This window comes from Mytilus edulis, chromosome 1, assembly GCF_963676685.1.
Source record: "Mytilus edulis chromosome 1, xbMytEdul2.2, whole genome shotgun sequence".
Taxonomy (NCBI): domain Eukaryota; kingdom Metazoa; phylum Mollusca; class Bivalvia; order Mytilida; family Mytilidae; genus Mytilus; species Mytilus edulis.
In genome coordinates this window covers 39,437,253-39,461,009 of record NC_092344.1, presented here as the reverse complement: position 1 = coordinate 39,461,009, position 23,757 = coordinate 39,437,253, and the positions used below count along the sequence as shown (strand labels likewise).

The following is a 23,757-nucleotide window of genomic DNA, read 5'->3' as shown; positions in this document are numbered from 1 at the left end:
ACGATACTGTTGTCAGGTCATTAAATATTGCATATTTTGGCGTTAATATTGATTCACTTAAAGGGTCTTTGCATCGGAACTAAACACATTTATAAAAAAACCAGTTGTTGGCATGACACGGGTTATGTTCTTCTCATATATGTTATGATGGTATGATACTAAACCCCTAACGGGAAGGATTGTGCTTGATGTTCATATGATGAAATCATAATCGTTCAGTCAGTTTAATTGAAGTCTGGAGCTGGCATGTCAGTTAACTGCTAGAAGTCTGTTATTATTTATGTATTATTGTCATTTTGTTTATTTTCTTTGGTTACATCTTCTGACATCAGACTCGGACTTCTCTTGGACTGAATTTTAATGTGCGTATTGTTATGCGTTTACTTTTCTACTTTGGCTAGAGGTATAGGGGGAGGGTTGAGATATCACAAACATGTTTAACCCCGCCGCATTTTTGCGCCGGTCCCAAGTCAGGAGCCTCTGGCCTTTGTTAGTCTTGTATTATTTTAATTTTAGTTTCTTGTGTACAATTTGGAAATAAGTATGGCGTTCATTATCACTGAACTAGTATATATTTGTTTAGGGGCCAGCTGAAGGACGACTCCGGGTGCGGGAATTTCTCGCTACATTGAAGACCTGTTGGTGACCTTCTGCTGGTTTTTTTTCTATGGTCGGGTTGTTGTCTCTTTGGCACATTCCCCATTTCAATTCTCAATTTTATACTACATAAAATATAGAAATGTCAGGTATCTGATGAAAAGTTAAAAAAGATATGTGCATCTGCCATGTTCATGTTATGAAAGAAAATGTTCAAGAGGATAATAATGAGGAAACGTTTTCAACCATCGTCACTCAGTATTCTTTATAATATGAAGTGCATGGTAAATACATTAATTCTCTTTATCTCTCTTTTAAAATGGTCAAACAATTGGCGGTTGCTCCATTGCGTAAATGAAAGCTATAGCACTGCTCGAATGCGGGAAGTCTTGAGCTCGATCCTGGACCGTTTCTAATCGAATATTGACTGCCTCTCTGCCAAGCACGAACAATTATGAGTTAGGGCAAAGATTGGTCTGTCAAGGTTGAAATCATGTATGTCCGGATAGGATGACATGTCTTCCTGCGTATATTACAAACTCTGTTCATATTCATCTTCTCGTCCTAAGTATGCATATGTAGCATACATATGCAACGAACACTTATATAATATATATTGCCTTACATCCTATTGATAATTTAAATTTTTGTGTCACTTCGCACGTTCCCTATATCTCCTCGTTTTTTTCAAAATCCTTGATTTACAGATTCCTAAGTGACAAATGTTTAATATAATAACTCATAACGCACAAACACGATCATACTGCTGGCATGGAATATGTGATGGTATTGTCTTTCATAATTTCTTCTCATGAGCAGAACACTATCACTGCAAGTAACAAAGTCAAAGTAATTAAAATCAATACACAAAAATATACATTAAAATATACTAGTGGAAAATACTTTTTAAAGGTATTATTGATTTCTTTGTGAGACATAAGGGTCATTTGCAACCTTAAAGTTGACGTCATACAGGTATTTAAAGTGGTTAGATCTCAATATTGTATACCTCGGCTGATTTATTTTTGAGAATTTGCATATACTGAACACCTGACCAATCTACTATCATACAGTAAGTTCATAAAGATGTTATTGATAACTTTCGTAAACAAGAATTACTACATTACGTGTTGTATTTTCAAAAAACTACTTATAGTTGTCCTTGATTAGAAAGAGACAAGAAAATTCAATTCTCGTGGCAAATCGATAATGATTGCATATAAACTCATGAAGGGTAACAGGCTTACAATTTTGTACGTCTACATAGGACCCACAAAATACTTCATAATTGATTAGCAGCTCTATAGTGACAAGTTGTAAAGAATGCCTCGCGATGCTCGACATTTTTTTCCCATTTCCTGATACTTAGAAATAGGACTTATTTAGCCACTAAAGGTACCAGGCTTATAATTTGATACACCAGACACAAGTTTCGTCTACAAAAGATTCTTCAGTGAAGCTTAAAACAGTGCACAAAACATAACATAGAAAACTAAAGACTGAACAACACGAACCCCAGGAAAAACTTTGTGGATAGCAGGTGCTCCGGGAGGGTAAGCAGACCCGGCCCTACATGTAGCATGTTCATGTTCCTCATAATAGAACAACTCGGTATAAAGCCTTAAGAAGTAAGTGGGTTTTGCACTAAACGTGTGCATTTTTGTTGACATCGCACAAAGCCACGTTTTTCTCGGGCTGTTTGTGACGTTCTTATTCTAGATGCATTTGGTCTTTTCCTGGTGATATCTTCCGGAAAACCTGGTTTATTTATAAGTTCATTTTCGCTTCGTACTGGCTTTACAAAATTCAATTATTGGGAATATCTTTTGATCGTTACCTCGTGTGTTTTCTTTTTATTGGAGTGTTTGTGTCTTCAAGCCAATTAGTGAATCAAACCTTTCGATTAATTGTTTAAGAGTTTGTTCTTACATATCATTGTATTGTTTTGATACACCAGACTTCCTTGTTAGTGATTTGATTGAGTGCTTACAAACATGTGCTACCCGCAATATTAACTACTTTCATATCCCAAGTTGGGAGGAAGTAATTCACAGACAGTTTTTTAAAGTGGAAAAATTTAAATTACAAAATACAGAACACAAAGGGCAATTCAAAACGAAAAGTCCCTGATCAAATGGCAAAATCAAAAGCTCAAGCACATCAAACGAATGATAAAAACTGTCATATTCCTGACTTGGTTCGACGATATTTTTCTTTATTTGTTCGGTGGACTTGTGACAACTAAAGAAAACCCATCAATACGTTGCGTTTAAGGACCATTATGAAAAATAGACAAGTTCTTTATCTTTCGGTGAAATTCCTTTTGTGTTTGAATGAGTTATAATCTAAAACATAGTTTATCAAAAACAACTTGTAATATAAAATTTGTGAAAATATTAACACACAAAGAAAATCTTTAAATAGTAGTCTTATTGATAAATGATTTCAGTTGTCATTGTGTTAGGTTCACATATTTATCTAAATATAAATCTATTATAACTTTGTATAGAAATTGGTGTTCAACCATTTAAAATTTTTACATTACATAGTCCGATTCAGAAAAGCGTTCTGTGTGATATATTTCCATAAAGGATTACTAATTTTGTAACTTGATGTGGTGATATAACCAGTTCGGTATAGTAATTACGTTATCTTTTTTTACCTTTTGCACATTTACTAGTTAAACCTGACGAATATTTTAGAAACAATCGATATCAAAGGGAGTAGAAATGATATCGTCACGCATTTTCGGAAACAAACTCTGATTCCGAATACCCACAAAAAATCCTTTTGGGGAGATTTAGAATATTCATAGAAAATTAATTTTATTTACATACTGGTTCCCAGTTATGCTCTCCATCTCATAGAGACATAACATGGGAATGTTACCAGTAAATATACATGTGCATATTGTTTACATTGAAATCTGTGGTAACCCTTCATTCGAGGTAGGGGTAGTCAAGAAAATTAGTGTTAGTGTAAACTCTGAAAAATTCAGGGCATATAAACGTTGAAAATATGCCGCACAGCCCTATATTTTGAACTTTGAAAAAAATTGTAGTGCATATGAACTTTCAATTCTAGGATAAGATTTTTTTCAAAACTTCATAGTAAAAGTGGTACAGTTTTAGCCGTAAAAGGAGTTCCTATGGGAAATTGCATTGTCAATATTAACAGAAATGCAACCCTATATAGGGTGAAAAAAGAGAACATTCAGAATTTAGCCAAATTTCCTTTCTCTCACAGATTTTAAAGAAATTAACTCAAAAAGGAAGTTTTATAAATGTTTCATGAAGATTGATAGAATCCTTGGCCTTAGATATGATGACTCAGCATAAATTCACAGTTTACAGTATGCATAGTTTACTTAAAGTCCTGAATACAAAATAAATTCATAATATTTGCATATATGAAAGTTAAATTGTTAAGGAGTGCTTATATTTACTCTTCGCAGTCATTGAAACTCATCGATTCTTCCTGAATATTATTTATGGGATATTTGTGTCCTGTCGATAACCCAAAAGTAAGCCGTAACACCTAAATCTGTTTTTTTTGTCACCACGGCATAAAAAATACAAGCTAGAAATACAAAAATATCTCAACGAAACTTACAATAGTGTGTTCTTTCCTGAATATATACTAAATATTCCAAGTTGCTAGAAACAGCAGAAAATTTGAGGCCAAGGGGCAAAACACATAGAAAATTGCCTACCCTATGGGTCATAAAACAAATAATTTAACAAAACAAAACTTTACGACAAAAGAGATGATTTCAGATTTCCAATGGCGAACTTTCCATTTCTTAGTAGCAACATTCCAGCAGCACCTGCATACGGGGTATATATCTCCCAATTGATACGATATTCCCGTGCTTACATTTACTATAATGATTTTCTTGATAGAGGGTTACTGCTCACAAGGAAGTTATAAAACCAAGAGTTCCAAATGGTGAAGTTGAAATCATCCCTTCAGAAATTTTACGGACGCCAGCACGAGTTGGTTGACCGTTATGGAATAACCGTTTCACAAATGATATCGGATATGTTCCTTACGTCGTAACTACAATCCCCTTCCCTTTGATGAATGTGACCTACAGAATTAGACCATTTACCGGATTTGTAATCACATAAGCAACACGACGGGTGCCACATGTGGAGCAGGATCTGCTTACCCTTCCGGAGCACCTGAGATCACCCCTAGTTTTTGGTGGGGTACGTGTTGTTTATTCTTTAGTTTTCTATAATGTGTCATGTGTACTATTGTTTTTCTGTTTGTCTTTTTCATTTTTAGCCATGGCTTTGTCAGTTTGTTTTAGATTTATGAGTTTTTACTGTCCCTTTGGTATCTTTCGTCCCCCTTTTTTTAACTTGTAAATGCTATGATTTTATGTTTATTAAGCTCTTGACATAGAAAACTACGCTTAGAAGATATGCAAAAATCAGATGTTAGCAGTCATCTCTATATAACATTTTGAATTTATATCTCAGACTGGTATCTGCATACATACAACTATTGCAAATATGGCTTTGTTTTAATACTTCTAGTATATTTATTAGGAAAATTGTGTCAGATATATGGTTACAGATGATACTGTTGTGACAAGAATTCTAAATTGACCATTTGAGTTAGAAAATGTGAACTTTAATTGACAAATAGGCATACAGTAAGATAATATTCGTTTATAGCAAACACATGTTGTGATTCACCTTAATAGGTAGCAAAACCTTTAAACAGACTTATTCAGAAGTAATATAGTTTTGCTGTTAACAGGTCGTTGAAGACAAATTTTGGAATTGATATTGATTCACTCATAGGGTCTTTGCATCGGAAATAGAAACATTCATTTCAAAACCAGTTGTTGGCATGATACGAGTTATGTTCTTCTTATATATATAATGATGGAAAAATCCATAACAGGAGAGATTGTGCTTGATTCTTTTCTTATGTCGAAGACATAATCTTTCAATCAGTTTAGTTGAGGTCCGGAAATGGCATGTCAGTAGCCTCTAGTAGTCCTTTGTTAATCGTGTATCATATTCATTTTGCGTAGTTTCTTTTGTTACTTATTCTAACATTGAACTCGGACATCTTTTAAACTGAGTTTTACTGTGCGTATTGCTGTTTGTTTGTATATTCTTAGTTGACTACGTACAAGTTGTTATTTTGTACAGGTCATAACATGTACAACAATTGTGTACATGTGATAATTTGTTCAATGCAAAAATACAAGTTATAACATGTACAAAAGTACCGCGTACATGTTATAGCATGTACAACAAATTGCTTAAAAATTGTTTAAACTTAAACAAAATTTGAAAATGAAATTATGTTTCTATAATTATATGCAACCCTACCATTAACCTCAATAATATTTTCATTCCTACTAGTTGAGCCTTAAAGAACCCCTTCTGAAGCAGTATGAGATATTGACAGCTTGAACCCTAGAAACAATAATCAAAAGAAAAACATTGGATAGTGAGTGCAATGTCGATACAGCTAGTCTGTCAATAGTGCCTTTCCAAATTTCCAGATTCTTAAGAAAAGGTAAATTTCTGAGATATTTTTAAAATGTTTGCATTTTGACAAATTTCACAGTCACATTGCTTAGTACATCAAAATGACGTTCGACTGATGCAATGGTCTAATTTATTATATAAAAAAAAATGCTGCGTAAGATTTGCATACTCATCTGTTATGCTTAAGGCCAAAAATGTTAAAGAGCAGATTCAATAATACCAAAGTTATTTACAATTAACCTTGGTCCATTGAAAACCATTTTCTCTTTGGCTTTATAGAATATGCATAGGAGACGTTGTTTTCAATTTTGCATGTTTAAAAAAGAAAGGGGGGGGGTTAAATTTTAAGGCCTTGTTCTTTAGATTTTCAGTCAAATCAATTATCTACTTTGTAGCCATTTAGAAAATGTCTGCTATCACCAAGGAGAGTCGCACTGCTGTAGGCCATGGGGGACAGCATAAAACATACAATGACCTTAAAACGCACTACGCCAACATAAGCCGCGAAGCAAGAAGGTGTTACATTACCGAGACCACTATACCAAGTTCAGTATTTTCCCTCTAACCGAAAAACATCTGCAGAGGTAGCATACAAAAATTGTTCATGGTAGACCACGTCATCCACACAACCTGTTCTTTATTATTTAAATGATTTAAAACGTGCATGTATATTCTGCTTTATTTAAATTCATTTTCAAAATTTGTAAAGGTTGGAACCAATCAATATTTTGTACGAAATGCGCATCTGGTGCAGAAAAAATGGTACCGTTATTGTAATTGTACATGTTATAACATGTACGAGGTACTTAAATTTTTTCATTGTACAAATTATGACATTTACAATATGTTTGTACAGGTTATAACCTGTACAAAATTAGAGTTTAGTTGACATCGATATTTTCTCGCTGTGTTGAAAACCAATTAGTTGCCTTTTATTGTTATCTTCTCTTTGGCCGGGTTGACATATTACCCATCCCCATTCGTAATTTAATGTTAAAGTTTTTATTCAATTTTTATTTGTTTCATTTAGCATTTTACACAATGGCAACAGCGAATTTGGAGGAATGTGAAAATATATGCTTGGAATTGTTAAATTGTACACAGTGTAAAAAACGGTATGATCAAAGCTTACATCAACCAAGGATTTTACCGTGTTTGCATACAATCTGTACTGATTGTTTGATGAAACATTTTGAATCGAATTCTATCAAATGCACGGTGTGCCAAAAATCAGTTAGCATTCAAGATTCATTTGAATCATTGAAGGATGACTTTCCAATCGACTTCACCATAAGAGATCGAATAGAATTTGTAGACACTTTTAATAAAAACAAAAGTAGTATATGCGACTTCTGCGACGAGTCAAAACCTGCCACATATAGATGTAAAGACTGCGAAAACTTAATATGCGAAACTTGCATTAAATTTCATAACAAAAGTAATAAATTCAAAAATCATATAACTCGTAATATGTCGGAGGGAAGTGATATTTCTGAATTTTCTCATGAGGTATTTTGTACCAAGGATGGCCATGAAAACAGACCACTTGGAATATTTTGCACAGGGAACGGTTGCAAAAGACCCGTGTGTAATATGTGCTTCGCTATAGATCATTCTGATTCAGGAGACCATCAAGCGAAGGATGTTCAAGATGTTTTTAAATTGGAAATGGAAAGAATATTTGATAAATATAAAGAAACTGAGGAATTAGGGCATGGAATAAATGAAGTGAGAAAAAGAATTAAAGACGAGATGTCGGCCATAAAATGTCAAAAAGAAACAGAACAAGACAAATTGAACGAATTTTTCATCCACTGTCATGAACTACTTAAATTAAGACAAAATGTGTTAACGCAAAAATTAGGCACCGAGATAGAGATAAAGATGCAAGCTCTTACTTTACAAGAAGAGGAACTCGACAGTTTGGAGAATAAAATATTAACATCAAAAGTCTTTTTACAGCAAGCTTCATTGTCAAAGAATGCACCTGCCTTTTTGGCATCGGTATCTTCTGTCGACAGACAGTTGGACGAAATCAAAGAAACCGAATTTGACAGGCAACCTACGCATATTGCAAACATGAAATTCATCGACGACAGAGAACAGTCAGAAAATATAATTAAACATTTAGGAATACTTCTGACATCAACAGCAGACCCATACACATCTGAAATAAAAAATCCGAAAATCATGTACGCAAAAACAGATGGTATATTTGAAGTTAGTCTAAAAGACAGTCAGGGTAAGCAGGTGAAGGATCAAAGCATTTGCATGGAGATAATCTTTTTGAACGAAAACACAGGCCAGGAGTTTACATTTCCGTTCTATGTGTCTGGTGCTAATGGTTGTTTTAAAGCCAAATGCGCAATAATCAGTCCAGGGACATATCAAGCTAATGTCATAATAAATGGGACAACATTCTTTAAGCTGGATACCATTTCTTGTTTAGAACATGGTGGGTAGTTTTACTTAAAAATCAAGGGAATTATAATAACAACACTTAATAAATAACACTTACTGAGAGAGTGATTGGGCAGATTGTCATTCCAAAAAAATAACATTGACAATTGAGGCGAAGCCAAGATTGACATTTTGTTTTGCCAAGAGAAACACTTAATAAATAACACTTACTGAGAGAGTGATTGGGCAGATTGTCATTCCAAAAAAATAACATTGACAATTGAGGCGAAGCCAAGATTGACATTTTGTTTTGCCAAGAGAAACACTTAATAAATAACACTTACTGAGAGAGTGATTGGGCAGATTGTCATTCCGAAAAAATAACATTGACAATTTAGGCGAAGCCAAGGTTGACATTTTGTTTTGCCAAGAGAAACAAAAACAGTTTTTCCAGGGGTAACAACCCGCTTTATCACACTCTCAGCTATGTGTTATTTAATTTATCATAGTGACTGTTCTGTTATTAAGTTGGCTGGGGCGTCATAATTAAATTGATAGATTTTTTTAATAATTTGTCAAAATAAAGTTTTTATCATGCTTTTTTCAAAAATATAATAAAAAGTATGGGTCCCGGACTTTTTTTCACGCTACAGGTTGTACAAAATTCTAATTAGTGGTAAAGGTATTGATAAATGTTTAAAAGACTGTATATTTAAAAAAAGATGATTGCCAATGAGACCAAAATGACACAAACATTAACAACTATAGGTCACCGTAGGCCTTCGACAATAATCGAAGCCCATACCGCATAGTAAGCTATCAAATGCCCCGAAATGATAACGTAAAACAATTCAAACGGAGTTTTTGGACGATTGCGAATGAGACAATTCATCACCAGCTTTTAAATCATGTAGACATTGTATTTTATGAGAAAAGTTATGCATTTTGGTTACAGATCTAGAAGAGAATAGTTCAGATTTTATATCTGAGAAACGCGCAGAAAAGGTAAGATATTTCCCAATATTGCATTACTGTATGCCCTATAACAAAGCAAGAAAGAAAATGCGTAGATAAATATATATTATCTTAAACTGTAGATGTCTGTTGACTGTTTATGTAATTGAGTTTTGTTTCAACGTTTAATTTCTTACGTTTGTTAGTATGACTTCTGTTTTGGATGGAATAATAGGGCCACGAATTGGATCTTTGAAATAGAAAATAAAGGAAACAAAAGATTTTTCAGATTTTTATAGAGTATAAGTTTGTCAGTCATTTGTGTAGTTTATTTGCAATGAAGCTTCATACCACTGGTTTATGATGCAAAACTTCAAAAAAGAAAATACCCTGTGGTTTTCGGTTCGGTCAATATATTTAAATACGAGCTAACGCTTATAAAAATATAGTTTGCCACAATATGTATTCCTCAACGATAATTATGTACTAGGTTAACATGTTTTTGTAAGGCGTGATCCGATGCTCAATTTGACAACTGCAACGCGATGATGATATTATATGACTTTGACTTCACAAATGACCTAACCAAACAAACGTGTGCAAATTATATCAGCTTATATATTTATAAATAAAAGTATCATAATATTGGATATTCTGCATTTCACCCCGAATTGATAAAACATATACAAATCATATGTTGATGCACTTGCAAACTGTTTTGTCACTAAAACTTAAACATTCACTGAACATGGAACGGTGTATACCGCTAACATTCAGTTATAAATTCTACTTTTTTTTCGAAAGCTTTTAATGTTCTTAAAAAAAGACGAAGGTTCTTCCATCACGGCATATTTTCTTTAGCCATATTTTTCTAAATAGATATCTTAATATTTCATTTTTGAAAAAAGATTTTTTCATTTGAAATATTACATACATAAAAAAGCAGATGTGGTATAATTGCAAATGATCCAACTCTCCACAAGAGACCAAATGATTCAGAAATAAACAATTGTAGTTCACCGAACGGCTTTCAACAATGAGTGAAGCCCGTATCGCAATGTCGTACGCTAAAAAAAAAGACAAATGTAAAACAATTCAACCGAGAAAACTAATGGCCTAATTCATGTACAAAAAAATAACATAAAACAAATATGTAACATACCAAAAAACGAAAACCACTGAATTGCAGGCTTCTGACTTCGAACAAGCACACACATACAGAATATGGTGGGGTTACACATGTTAGCGGGATCCCAACGCTTCCCTTGCAGGGGACAATGGTGACTTAGTACAACATAAATACGAACTGTAAACATCATATGTTCATTTTAGTAGTACATATGAAAGTAATCTAGGGACTTTCCATTTTGAGTTTTCAGTATTTTTAGAATTTTACTTTTTACCAAAAGTTATATTAGGACAAATATATTTTGGAATTTATTGACATCATATTATGTATTTTACGCAAGTTATTATGATCAATAGTTTCAAATAACTTATATTCAAGGAAATATCTGAACATCTCAACGTGAGAGGAGGTAAGGATCTACAAGGAGAGGTAAAGGAAATAAGTAAATGTTCCTTCAATGTTAAACCTAACAATGATGCAGCTGAGAAGAATGCAAAAAGTATTCCTTTAATAAAGAAAGGCAAAGTAGAAAAGAATAAAGAAACAAGGACAGAGAGATCGCAGGTGCGTGTAAACAGAATGATAAATGTAAAATTTATTTCAGAAAGCACATTAGTTGTTGAAACCGCCCATGGATACTTATATTGTCGGTATGAACGATGTACTTCAAGAAAACTTGTGAGAAAACGTATCTAAATTTTGGTTCGCTAGTAAACATCAGTGAATTCATTAGCCAGTAGACTTTTCACGTCGGATTTTTAATAAGGGAAATATAATGTTTCAAACTGTACTCTGATACTATTATAGAGACAATTCTCCAAATTCTAATTTAAGATGTATTCTGACTACAAGATTTTTGCAATAGGTGTATAATGCACTTTTTGAAATTAACATAAATGTGACAATTAATTGCATACCCCCAATCAAATGAATATTTTTGTTCAATGGATGAAATTAACACTTTATACATGCGGTGTATCATATGAATAACGCATGTGTTAAAGGCGTAGTTTTACGTCAATATTTTTTCAACGATGGACCTGAAAAAGAAAACTATTGTGATGAGGAAAATATTCATAAGTCAGAAAATTCACTGAGCATAAGTGTTGTCTTTATCCATCAACCAGACAGGAAAATTCTTATAGACTTATTCTAGATAAATCCCGTATTCTACGTATTTAAAAGTAATCGTTTGTTATAATTTATCATTCATTCATTACAAAGAGATTCAAAACTAGATATAATGAATAGAAAACAATATGACAAACTGTTTTAATTTGTGTTAGAAAAGAAGGAAACTTTTAAACAAAAAACAATGAAAGTGGCGAAAATATATTGTTTCGGCGAAAGAGATGGTGAACAAAATTTACCCATATGGAACCCTGTATATCACCACTATTACATATTAAGAAAAGCATAATTTGGCTAAGGTAGACTTTCCAAGAAAAAAAATGTCCCCCAGCTTTGGTATTAATCTAGTGCTAGTAATATTCCCATTTACCTTTGCACTGAGTTCGACGATTGCATCAGCAGATTTGAATTTTTTTATAAGGTAAATATTGTCAGTTGACTGCCCCTACAGTAGTGTTTGTGCAGAAATGACTTTTATTATGATTTTGCTCGGTAGTAAAGATAAAAAAAAATAGAAAAAACTGCAAACAACAAAAAATATACAAATTTACCGTGTGTAGTAAATATTGTCAGTTGACTGCCCCTACAGTAGTGTTTGTGCAGAAATGACTTTTATTATGATTTTGCTCGGTAGTAAAGATAGAAAAAATAGAAAAAACTGCAAACAACAAAAAATATCAATTAAAAAAATATACAAATTTGTCAACAAAGACGTAATTGTCAGAAAACTAATTGCAAGAGTCTTTGCCCTTGAATGATGATTTTTAATCACTGGCAGTGTTTTGGTAAAATATATAGATTTGTTGAAACATTTTTTGTTAATTTGAAACAACAATGAATTCTGCACAACATTTTGAAAAGTGTAAATTTAACAAAGACTAATAGCTATAGGGGAGAATCAATGGTTGTTTTGCAGCCGTTACCAGGAATGGAAACCATGTCCAAAAAAAATGGTACTCCTGTCAAAAGTACTAAAATTGTACGTGTTGGTTTCATAGTTTAGAATAAAGTTATGCCGCTTATATTTTATGAAACGAGAAGGTATGATAAAACCATGTTAAGAGTAAAAAATATATATTTTTTGTTCATCTACGAATACATCCTTCTGATGTCTTTTGAAAATTACTATGTCAGATATCAGAATTTTTAATTTTTTGATTTTTTTCCAAATATCAACACCAAGGCAACTATTAAATATTTCAAAACTGCAACCAAATAGCCTTTTTAATATGAACCAATCTTTAACAAACAAAAAAATATGCTGCAACATGTATTTTACAAATATGTCTATGTTTTTTGGTAATATAATTTGTCAATTTCGACATGTTTATAACATTAAAGGGATATTACAAGTATAAATTATGCACTAAAAGTTTATTATTATTTAACCACAAGTCATTAAAGGGTATATTTTGACATATACTTTTTATCATTGCAATCTTACTTTTGTATTAATTAGGGGCTACACTATGTGTATAGTATACAAGCTATTATAATATAAGGTGCAAATATTAAATATTGTTTGTTTAAGGAAATATCTAAAAATTTTGGATTACAAGTGTACACCAGTCATTTCAAGAAGTAGTTAACTTACCAAGAATGATTTTGAAAACTAAAAAAAGGTAATGTTTCAAACTTTTCACTGGTACGATTTTAGGGTCAATTTCTGATTTTCTTTAAACAATAAACGTATGTTTCGCTTTTAAAAAATAACGTGAGTGTGAAAATGATCTGCATTGGAACTGTTTGGAATAAAACCAAATGATATATTTTTTTTTGTGTTTGAATATGAAACAATGTAAATACTATAAAGATCGACGAACTTAATAATTTTGCAATGAAGAATTGAATAACAATTGCTTACGTTAGCCAGTTATTACACATGCTTATAGTTGCAGAGCCATGTCAGCAACTTTTGATAAGCGAAGGAAATTGTGTTACTCCGTTCCAATTTCTTGTGAAGTCGTTAATTTAAACTTATGCCCGAGCCTTGTATGGTCCCGCATCGAAGTTGTCGATGCCATATAATTTAACCCTTGTCCGTAATTCCGTAATTCCGTCATTCCGTCATTCTATTATTCCGTCATTCCGCAACAAACCAATATACGGAGTGTTTTTATAAGCACCTTCAGATATTGGGCTGATTTTTGGTATGTGAGTTAACCATGATTAGTTATAGATCAAGTTTCAGTTACGTTTCGCTCCGCTAATTTTATCCGGAATTACGGGCTTTGGACTTTGATAAATTATTGAAAATCACAGTCATACGGATTTTTTTCTAAACGCTTTCAGATATTGGATTAGGATGATTTCTTGCGTGTGAGTTAACCAAGATGAGTTACAGATCAAGTTTAAGTTTTGTTCTGCTGCGCTAATGTTTGCCAAAATTAAGGGTTTACAACTTTAAAATTGTTGAAAATCAGTTATATGGATTTTTTTCTATACGCCTCCAGATTTTGAGCTGAGTTTTGATATATGAGACTACAATCATGTTTGTGTCCACATGTGTTATTGAAATTTTAGATTTTTCAACTTTTTGAGACGGGCAATTCGTGTCGCTTTGACACATCTGTATATATATAAATATGTATTTGAGTTGGCTATATATATATATATGATGTTAATTTTCAATTTGAAAATTGTATATTCAGAAATGCATGCATTTAAACATTATCTTTTTCTTGCTTTTAGGAAAAAGAAGATATCGTATTCGAGACATTTTACCATAGGAATGGCAGAGAGTTCCAATGCATGTATAATAATGGTATGCGATTTTACCTTGAAGATTGGGGATCTAAGGTAAAAACATACAATGAATAAAAAAAGAATAACAAGAGGTAACGTATCGATTTATACATTTACAAACTGTTGTTCTTTTCTATATCTTGTGGTTTATATCTGCAATGAATTGCACTATGTGAGTTTTTGCATCGTTGTGAAATTTTTTTTCATTTAGATAACCCGAAAAAGTAAGTAAATGATTGAAAAAAAGCATACTTATTACTCCGTTATCCATGGATCAAACAGAGAGAGGGAAACATGTTTGACCCCGCCACGTTCTATTTGTGCAAGTCTACAGGCAGAAACCGGTAATTTTGTGGCTGCTGTATATATATATCTTATATATATTTGGCTAATGATTTTTTTCAGATTAGTCAGGCCGTAAGTTTTCTGTTTTTTTTTAATTGTCTATGTAGTGCCTAGTAAAGCCTGCTGAATGTTCTTGGTTTTTCTCATTAGATAAGGTCGAACAGTGACCTATAGTTGCTTTATCCTACGTCATGTTGGTCTTTGTTTGAGAGTTGTTTCTTTGGCAACCATACACCTTCTTCTTATCTTTATATTACCGTTATTGGCTGGTGTCTGATTATAGGAATAATTGTACTGAAATTACTTACCTTTTTTTGTGGAACATCAATGAAATATCAAATTAATGAGGTTTACAGCAACAATTATCTGCAAGACAATAGCTACAAATTTTTTTTTTTTTTATCAAAGACGAAATTATTAGTAAATTTCTAACATGAATTCTGCCTGAAAAGTTGATTTGACTCATTTCTAGTGTTATTGCAAAACATATTATAAATGGTAGAAAACATTATCAGCAGTACTAGATTAGAAATGAGATTTTATTCGTACATTATAAAACATTCTTCAACGTCGGAAGGGGCTCTGGTAGACAATACGAGATACAATGTAGTTAATTGAATGATTTTTATGTATTTTTACGTTCAGCTGGGGAAAAAACATTCACTTTCATAACACAATTCAGAAATGAAGTGTGAGCTTAGTTTTCTTTTCTTTTAAAACTATATACAAAACTATATACCACGTTTCTACAGATTTTTTTTCGTGAATAAGAATATTTTCATTTTATGTCACCAGGAATGGCAACCATTTCCAAAGAGGTGGTACCGAGAAGGTCTGTTGATCACAAACACTGTTGCCAAAAATGCCGAAAATGTAAGTTTTGGTTTACTTATTTTTTTTTTTTTTATTTTTTTTTTTATGTTGAACATATTTTATTAATATTGTTACATCATCCCTAAGTTGCCCAGGGAAGCAACTAAGGGGCCCCCGATTTTTACAGTCTCATTTGTCGGAGGAAAAGCAAAAAGAGAAAAAAAAGATCCGATTATAAATTATTAACATCTATCTTTATGAATATCATATATCCTTATACAAATGTACATGTATATGTAATTATTATTGATCTATATATTTATACCGCACACCATATATAATTATTTGAATAAAGTATTCATTCTATCTGTATTTTTTTTTCTAACAGAGCTACCTGTATTTATTGAGCAGTTTCAATTTTATAGCACATCAAATTGTTCTTTTGTTATGTTAATTTCTATTACATTTAAAAATGTTATTTTACCACGAGCGACTCCTTAAAATTTATCTGAAAGGGAATGTGTATTTCATTCATGAAAGTTGGATTAAGGATTTTGTTTCCCAAAAAGGATTTATTTCAAAGATATGGTGAGCAAATATTTGTTTACTATATGTACCTGTTGATACAACATGTCTTGTTACAATTATATAATATACATGGATTACATACACAATAGAAAATACATATAGGGAGTTGAGAGCAGTGTACATATGATAATTCATTCAGTATTAAAGAGGTCATAACACTGACCTCACCATGAAAAATATATATGTATATACAAAAAAATGTCACACATAGCAGAAAAGGCTTCATTATTTGTATGTGGTTTAAGATATTTGACCAAAAATTGCATTTCATGTTTTTTCATGTTTAAAATTACTGATCTACTTATCCCTTTCTTTTGACATTTTGCGATATTTCTAGTTTCTAAATCACCAATTTTGTGATAAGAAGCACCGTATCTAGAATTTGAGAATAAGATGCATCTGCATTCATGACACCAAAAATAATACTCGATCCCGATTTTTGTAATTTTTCTATATTTAATTTTGAACAAAATTCCAATATTTTCTCCAATATTTTCTGCCAAACGTCTTTCACCAGTTCACAATAAATAAAAACATGAAAAGTGATTTTTTTTTCATAACAAAAATGACACTTTCCGTTTGAGCGATTCATTTTTTGTAATTTTTCTTCCGTGTAAATTATATTATGAATTCTAACATGACGTCCTTCAAACATTTTGAGTACACACCCGTGGTGAAATATGAATATATTGCTTGGGCTGTTCCGATCGTACTCCCGCGTCATATGCTTTTTTTTTTAATTAATGAGCTACCCGATATTAAAGAACGATGACATCAAAATATAAGCATTTACGGGAAAATACACGTTTGAACCCGAAAATCATCACAAGGAAACGTTAACAACAATTTGGGGCTTTCTGTAAGTCAGTCCAGGAAATTAAAGTTCTTTAAAATATTAAGACATTTGTATTTGACTTAAATCTCTAATGAAAAAAAACATTTAAAAAAGTCTGTATCATATTTTCGTCTATTGACAATGACTGACGTTTACAAGTATTTTCCGATTGAATTCCATTTTTGTGTGTTTGAGTTGACAATACTGTACACATTTTCACCTGTTTTGATTTAATGAAGACTCTTTAGTTTATCATTCCTAAACCCCCTTTTTCTTTCGGTAAACAGCACACTGTTCTTGCGATTTGGTTTGTTTTCCCGTCCCATATAGAGGATCATATAATATTATTTATTTGTTTTTCATAAATATTTGGAATACCTCTCATTTCAATTTCGTATCCAATGACAGACAGTACTCTTTTTAATAGTAAAAACTTTACTTCAAGTTCTTAAAAATCAAAACATTGTTGGTGATATATCAGTCTAAACAAATCTAAATGTATTGTAAATTTACAAAAAAAACATAAGTCTAACAGACATCAGTATCTATATTTGTAATTATTAAAAGTGATTATTCTGCACTTAAAGTTCCATTTTTTATTAACTTGTTCGATTACGATTATTTTTAAAGGCTTGCATTGTTTTAAAGAATAGACGTATGCAACGAGGGGTATGATAAAAACCAATTTGACAAGAGTTATTCGTTTTGTCGGTTTTTGTTTTGTTTTGTTTTTTTGGTGTTTTTATTATTAGAATAAGGAATCACCTACGCAACAAAATATACAGTTTCAGAAACAACAAGCAGCGAGTTCAGAGTCAGCAGGCAAAGATGAAAGAGGAGGAGTATTGAAACATCCTAGGAAAGGAAAAATTCCAACATATATAATCCACCATTTTCTACATTTGAAAATGCCTGTACCAAGTCAGGAATATGACAGTTCTTGTCCATTCGTTTTTGATGCGTTTTGTTTTTTGATTTTGCCATGTGATTATGGACTTTTCATATTGATTTTCCTCTGAGTTCAGTATTTTTGTGATTTTACTTTTTTCCAGGTACAGTTTCAGAAACAACAAGCAGCGAGTTCAGAGTCAGCAGGCAAAGATGAAAGAGGAGGAGTATTGAAACATCCTAGGAAAGGAAAAATTCCAACATATATATTCCAGGTATAGTTGTTCAATATTTTTCTTCTAATTTTGAATTAAAATTTGACAGTTAATAGGATTGTATATATACGATTCACAAAGTGACAAATTAGGATATCTTTCAAAATTACACATTCTCAATCCAGGCATAGATAACAGTAGCTGTATTTGGCACAACTTTTTGGAATTTTGGATTCTCAATGCTCTTCAACTTTGTACTTGTTTGGCTTTATAAATATTTCGATATGAGCGTCACTGATGAGTCTTATTGTAGACGAAACGCGCGTCTGGCGTACTAACTTACAATCCTGATACCTTTGATAACTATTTAAACCACTGGGTCGATGCCACAGCTGATGGGCATTTCGTCCCCGAGGGTATCACCAGCCCAGTAGTCAACATTTCGGTGTTGACATGAATATCAATAACGTGGTCATTTTTATAAATTTCCTGTTTACAAAACTTCGAAATTTTCGAAAAAACCAGGATTTTCTTATTCCAGGCATAGATTACCTTAGCCGTATTTAGCACAACCTTTTGGAATGTTGGATCCTCAATGCTCTTCAACTTTGTACTTTTTTGGCTTTATAACTATTTCAATATGAGCGACACAGATGAGTCTTATGTAGACGAAACGCGCGCCTGGCGTACTAAATTATAATCCTGGTACCTTTGATAACTTTTTAAAGTTATTTTTCATTTAATCATTTCTAAGATGAGAAACAAAAACAAAAGTTAATAATTTATGCATTTGTTTTACAGTCAACTCCAAACGATACATTTAGTCTTTGACATTTCTGTGTGATTTGGTAAGGCCCTTTTTGGTATTTATGCTTTTAAGCGTTTTTGGTAGGTGTTAATTTCAAAATGATTCTTAAGGTTCCACTAAAGTCAAAATATAGGACACTACAGAAATATCTAAACTTTGCCTGTATTTTTCAAGCTATAATGAACAAAGTCATAAACTATGGGAACATATGTTCATTTAAACATACTTAACATATACACACTGTGAAAATTGTAAATAAACTTGAAGTTTTTATGTTGTGGTCAAACCGGTTTTGGGGGTGAACACTAAATTTTCCAAAAAATCTGGAGGCCTATGAGATGACAAAATGCAAATGCAAATGAATAGATATAACGAGCAAAAGTTGCAACTCTGAAAAGACCTTCGAACACAATGATAAAATCGAAATCAGAGCAATATTGGTCTTGCATGATAACTATTCTTATCTTACCTCCTATACATTTCTACGAATATGATTGGTTAAAAGCGTCCTCGTGGAAACCGTGTATATTCAATATTAGGTTAGTTGGGAGGCGGGACTTATTCCATACACGGTTAGTAGTGAAGTTACGTCCCTTTATATTCCATATAGGGTAATAAGGAGGCGGGGCTTATTTCATACACGGTTAGAAGTGGTGTTACGTCCCTTTAGAAAAACAAAACAGTACTGAGAAAAAATCTTAAAGGTTTCAACAGACAAAGAAAGTGATGATAAAGTGAAATAAATTCAGAAAACACATTTAAATCTAACAAGTTGTCATTGTTGGCATCATGTTAATGCTAACTGTATTGAAGACTTGCTCATTTTGATAGGTCACTAGTCTAAATTTTACACGTTAAGATAGTCGTTACGATAAATTCGTTACATAGTGTGCTAATGACGTAATACGGTATATATGGGGTCAGTATATTCCATATGGAATTTACCCCATATATACCGTATTAGGTCACTAGCACACTTCGAACTAATAATATGCTAATAATGAATTTATAGGCCATGATAATGTTTTTGTCAACTTAAACTGCACTTGATATACAATGTTTTTTAAGAAACCCTAGAATATATTATACTTTTTAAACTGTTAACCAAATACCTTCATCTCCCAAGCAAGTTACGATTTCCCCTGTATAATAACAATTTTTCGCATTTACTTTTGTCAATATCAGATATAAAATAATTTTCCTTAAGTTTAATGTAAATTGAAAAAAAAACGAAATGTATCTTGATTGGTGTCTTTATGTGTAGTGACGACAAAAATTGTTCCTGCTTTCCAAATTAAAAAGGTATATGCTTTTCCCTACTACCAGCTGTTCAGTTAATAGCTACACTGTAAGGAATTTTACTATGTGTTTGATTTTGACGACTTACGATATCGTAAGGCATATAAGATTGCTTGTGCCTTCATAACACTTGTTAATCCCCACTGTATTTTCTACCTGTACTTTCTCAAGGTATCTAAATCATTGTTTGTCTTTGTTTTCCGTGTCAGAATTTTCATGTAGGAGTTGAGTGTTGGTGACCGTTCCTTTTGTCTACAAAAGACTCACCAGTGTCGAAGCAAAAAAGTACAAACAAATGACGAAGTTGGAAGCATTGAGGGCAAACAGTCCTTAAAGTTTTTGCCAAATATTGGTAAGACTATCTCTATTCCTAAGATAGAAAATGTAGTTACTTGGTTGAAGGTCAATTAGCCGTCACTAAAACTAGGCAATATTACTGTCTTAAATCATACGTTACAGCCCCTTTCATTTGGTTTTATATACACCATAAGATATAGCATGAGCTATTTCTCTAGAGGTATGTGGCCTTTGTAACACCGCGTGCACATATTTCGTTAGCTCACTTCAATTTTCGCGTTTACTATAATTACGTTAACTTGGTCAAAATGGAAATTTCTAATGTCTACACGAGTAAACGCGCGTTTAGTCTATGTCCGTGTTTTAATAAGTCAGTAGTAAACGGGCGTTTACTTAGGATTTCACAAGTTGATTGTTACGTGCACCTAAAAGAAAACGGGCGTTTACTACAGATGTTACAACTGGATCATTACGTGCACTTGAAAGTAAACGCGCGTTTACTTTTCGTGTTGACTGATTGTGTAAATTTATAAATAAACGTTGTGTTCATTTGTACATTTGTTTGATTAAAACGACTTTTATCTTAATATTTTACGTATATGTGTTTCAAACCAGAACAATTCAAAATCACTTTTGATTCGAAATATTAACTTTTATTAATTACAACAGTTTCAATAATATACTGAGTAGCAGATTTGCTTTTTTTCCCTTTTAAAAGGTTACATGAACAAAAATCAAGGCGGATAGATAGGTTGTCCAACACATCGGAAATATATTTTTATATGAAGGGAAATAAACATCATGGTTTTCGTTGATTCGTACCCAATTTTTAACAGTCTCTTCCATAACACATGGATTTTTAATCATAATTCGCCTTGTTTGCATTGTACGTATTAACATGATTTAAGATTCTGTTTTGCCAAATGATCAATCGAAAATTTTACAGTGTATATATAGGGATATTAATAAAGTTTTGTATATGTATATACTTTTTTTTCCATCACGTCAAGTCAGACAGACTTATCTGTAACGATTTATAAATGATATCGGGGTCGTTCGTAAAATATTCTCGTTCTGAACACGAATAAAAAAATTGCCCCTGGACGCTAGGCTACAAACGAAATCAATCAACCGACATAATATATTAACAGTACATTATTCCAAGAAAAGAACTGCCAATACTTTTCATTATAAATTACACGAATCAGTCATGTCAGTGTTGGATAAAACCGTTATTTTTTTTTTATTACAAATACAAACCATCCCAAACTACTGACTTCAGTGACAGTTCATTATCAGCTGATTTTGCAACTATAATGATTTCCAAGTGCAAATATGGTCAGTTTGGATGATGCTGACAAATAATTTTGTTATATGTGTCAGTCTGAGGAATAAAAACTACTGATATTTTTCCATGTTTGTTTATGATTCAATATTTTGAATAGCAAGAGGACATTCTGGTACCCATAAATTGATGCGAACGAAATCTTTTTCCAATATTGCTGACATAAGTTTTATACAATCCATCCTGATTTAAAAATATAACTGATTAACTATGCGGCTATTAAGGTTTACATAATAAAGTGCAAAAAATGGTCAATTTTGGTTGACGCGAACAAAGAATGTTTTTTATACAAGTACGTCTACTGTATGAAAACTCTGATATTTGTTAACGATTCAATATTTTTAAAAACAAGTGGCAGGCTGGCTGTATAATTTATGCGATACAAAATTTTTAGTAATTATTTTCCAATATTGCTGTCATTTGTATTATACAATCCATCCTGATATAAAAGTTATGACTGCTATAATGATTTTCACCATAAAGTGCACATATATAGCAGGTTAACTTAGGGGAATATTGATAATGTGTCAAATATCTGTATGGGTAAATTAATGTCGTTTGAGCAATGCAAAAATATTTATGAAATTAAATCTAACTTTCTAGTTGATAATGGAGTTATATCAACAATAAAATCATATCAAAATTCTCTTAAACATAATATCTCTATAGAAAATCTTTATAAAGTTCATGGACCAATTCTACCAAATAATATTAGAACATTTTTTTTGTCAAATAAAGGGTCAAAAGATATGCATAATGTTTTCTTAGAAAAAAGTAGTACAAGGCCTAGTTGTGAAGATAAATGGTCTTTGGAAATTAGTATGGCGTTCATTATCACTGAACTAGTATATATTTGTTTAGGGGCCAGCTGAAGGACGCCTCCGGGTGCGGGAATATCTCGCTACATTGAAGACCTGTTGGTGACCTTCAGTCTGCTGTGGTTTTTTTCTATGGTCGGGTTGTTGTCTCTTTGGCACATTCCCCATTTCCATTCTCAATTTTATTTAAGATTAAACAAAAGCTTTGATTGGAAAAAAAGTGCATAATATGTCGTTCTACACCACAAAAAGCTCTAAACTTCATTGGTTCCAGTACAGAATAGAGCACAGAGTCATAGGCACAAATGAATTTTTATTTAAAATTAAGATAAAACAATCAGATGAATTTACTTTCTGTAATGAAGCTATTGAAGATATTGAGCAAATATTTTGGACATGTCATAAAATTTAAGATTTATGGATTGAACTTGGTGATTGGATTTATAACCAAACACAAATATTGATTTCATTTAATATAGATATTATTTTATTTGGAAATTTAGGTAACAACGGAAATGATATGATAAAAAACTTAATAATACTCCTGACAAAATTCTATTTTTACAGAACAAAACTTTGTGAAAATAAGGTTAATTTTACAGGACTTAAAAACTACCTCAAAGAATCTCTGGCACTAGAAAAGAATTTATTTTTTATAAGACAACCTTTTCATATGGCCAATATCTGCTGGGACCCCTGGCTTCCAATTTTAGAAGACTAGGTTGATTATCAAAAAAATTGGTACATTATGTACCGGAATTATTTTTATATACATTTCTTTCCTTATCCACATCACCACCTATGTTATGTTTTGATACTGTTATATATGTTAGTTTATATATATGCTTGATATTTTGTCTATGTTTATTACTACATTATGTTCCTCTAAGTTATTGCCTGTACGCAAATATTTAAATAGATAAATTTTGCAAGCTGTATTATGAATGCTAAAAAAGTAAAATATATTTATTATTATTATTATTATTTTTTTTGCTTTTCCAAATTCTATGATTTTTTTTAAGGTACCGGTATTT

The 23,757-nt window shown here is 32.0% G+C and overlaps 1 protein-coding gene across 1 annotated transcript in view; it reads left to right on the top strand.

Moving 5' to 3' along the window:
- The first annotated feature begins 1,562 nt into the window (after positions 1-1,562).
- Positions 1,563-23,757, top strand: part of LOC139514410 (E3 ubiquitin-protein ligase TRIM45-like) — a 40,919-nt gene continuing 18,724 nt past the window's right edge. The window contains exons 1-9 of the mRNA XM_071303654.1: positions 1,563-1,669; positions 5,985-6,141; positions 7,144-8,568; positions 9,469-9,518; positions 10,975-11,160; positions 14,419-14,526; positions 15,613-15,690; positions 17,839-17,967; positions 18,106-18,216. Coding sequence (XP_071159755.1) covers positions 7,155-8,568; positions 9,469-9,518; positions 10,975-11,160; positions 14,419-14,526; positions 15,613-15,690; positions 17,839-17,967; positions 18,106-18,216 — 2,076 coding nt within the window. The 5' untranslated portion in view covers positions 1,563-1,669; positions 5,985-6,141; positions 7,144-7,154. The remainder of the gene's footprint in view (positions 1,670-5,984; positions 6,142-7,143; positions 8,569-9,468; positions 9,519-10,974; positions 11,161-14,418; positions 14,527-15,612; positions 15,691-17,838; positions 17,968-18,105; positions 18,217-23,757) is intronic.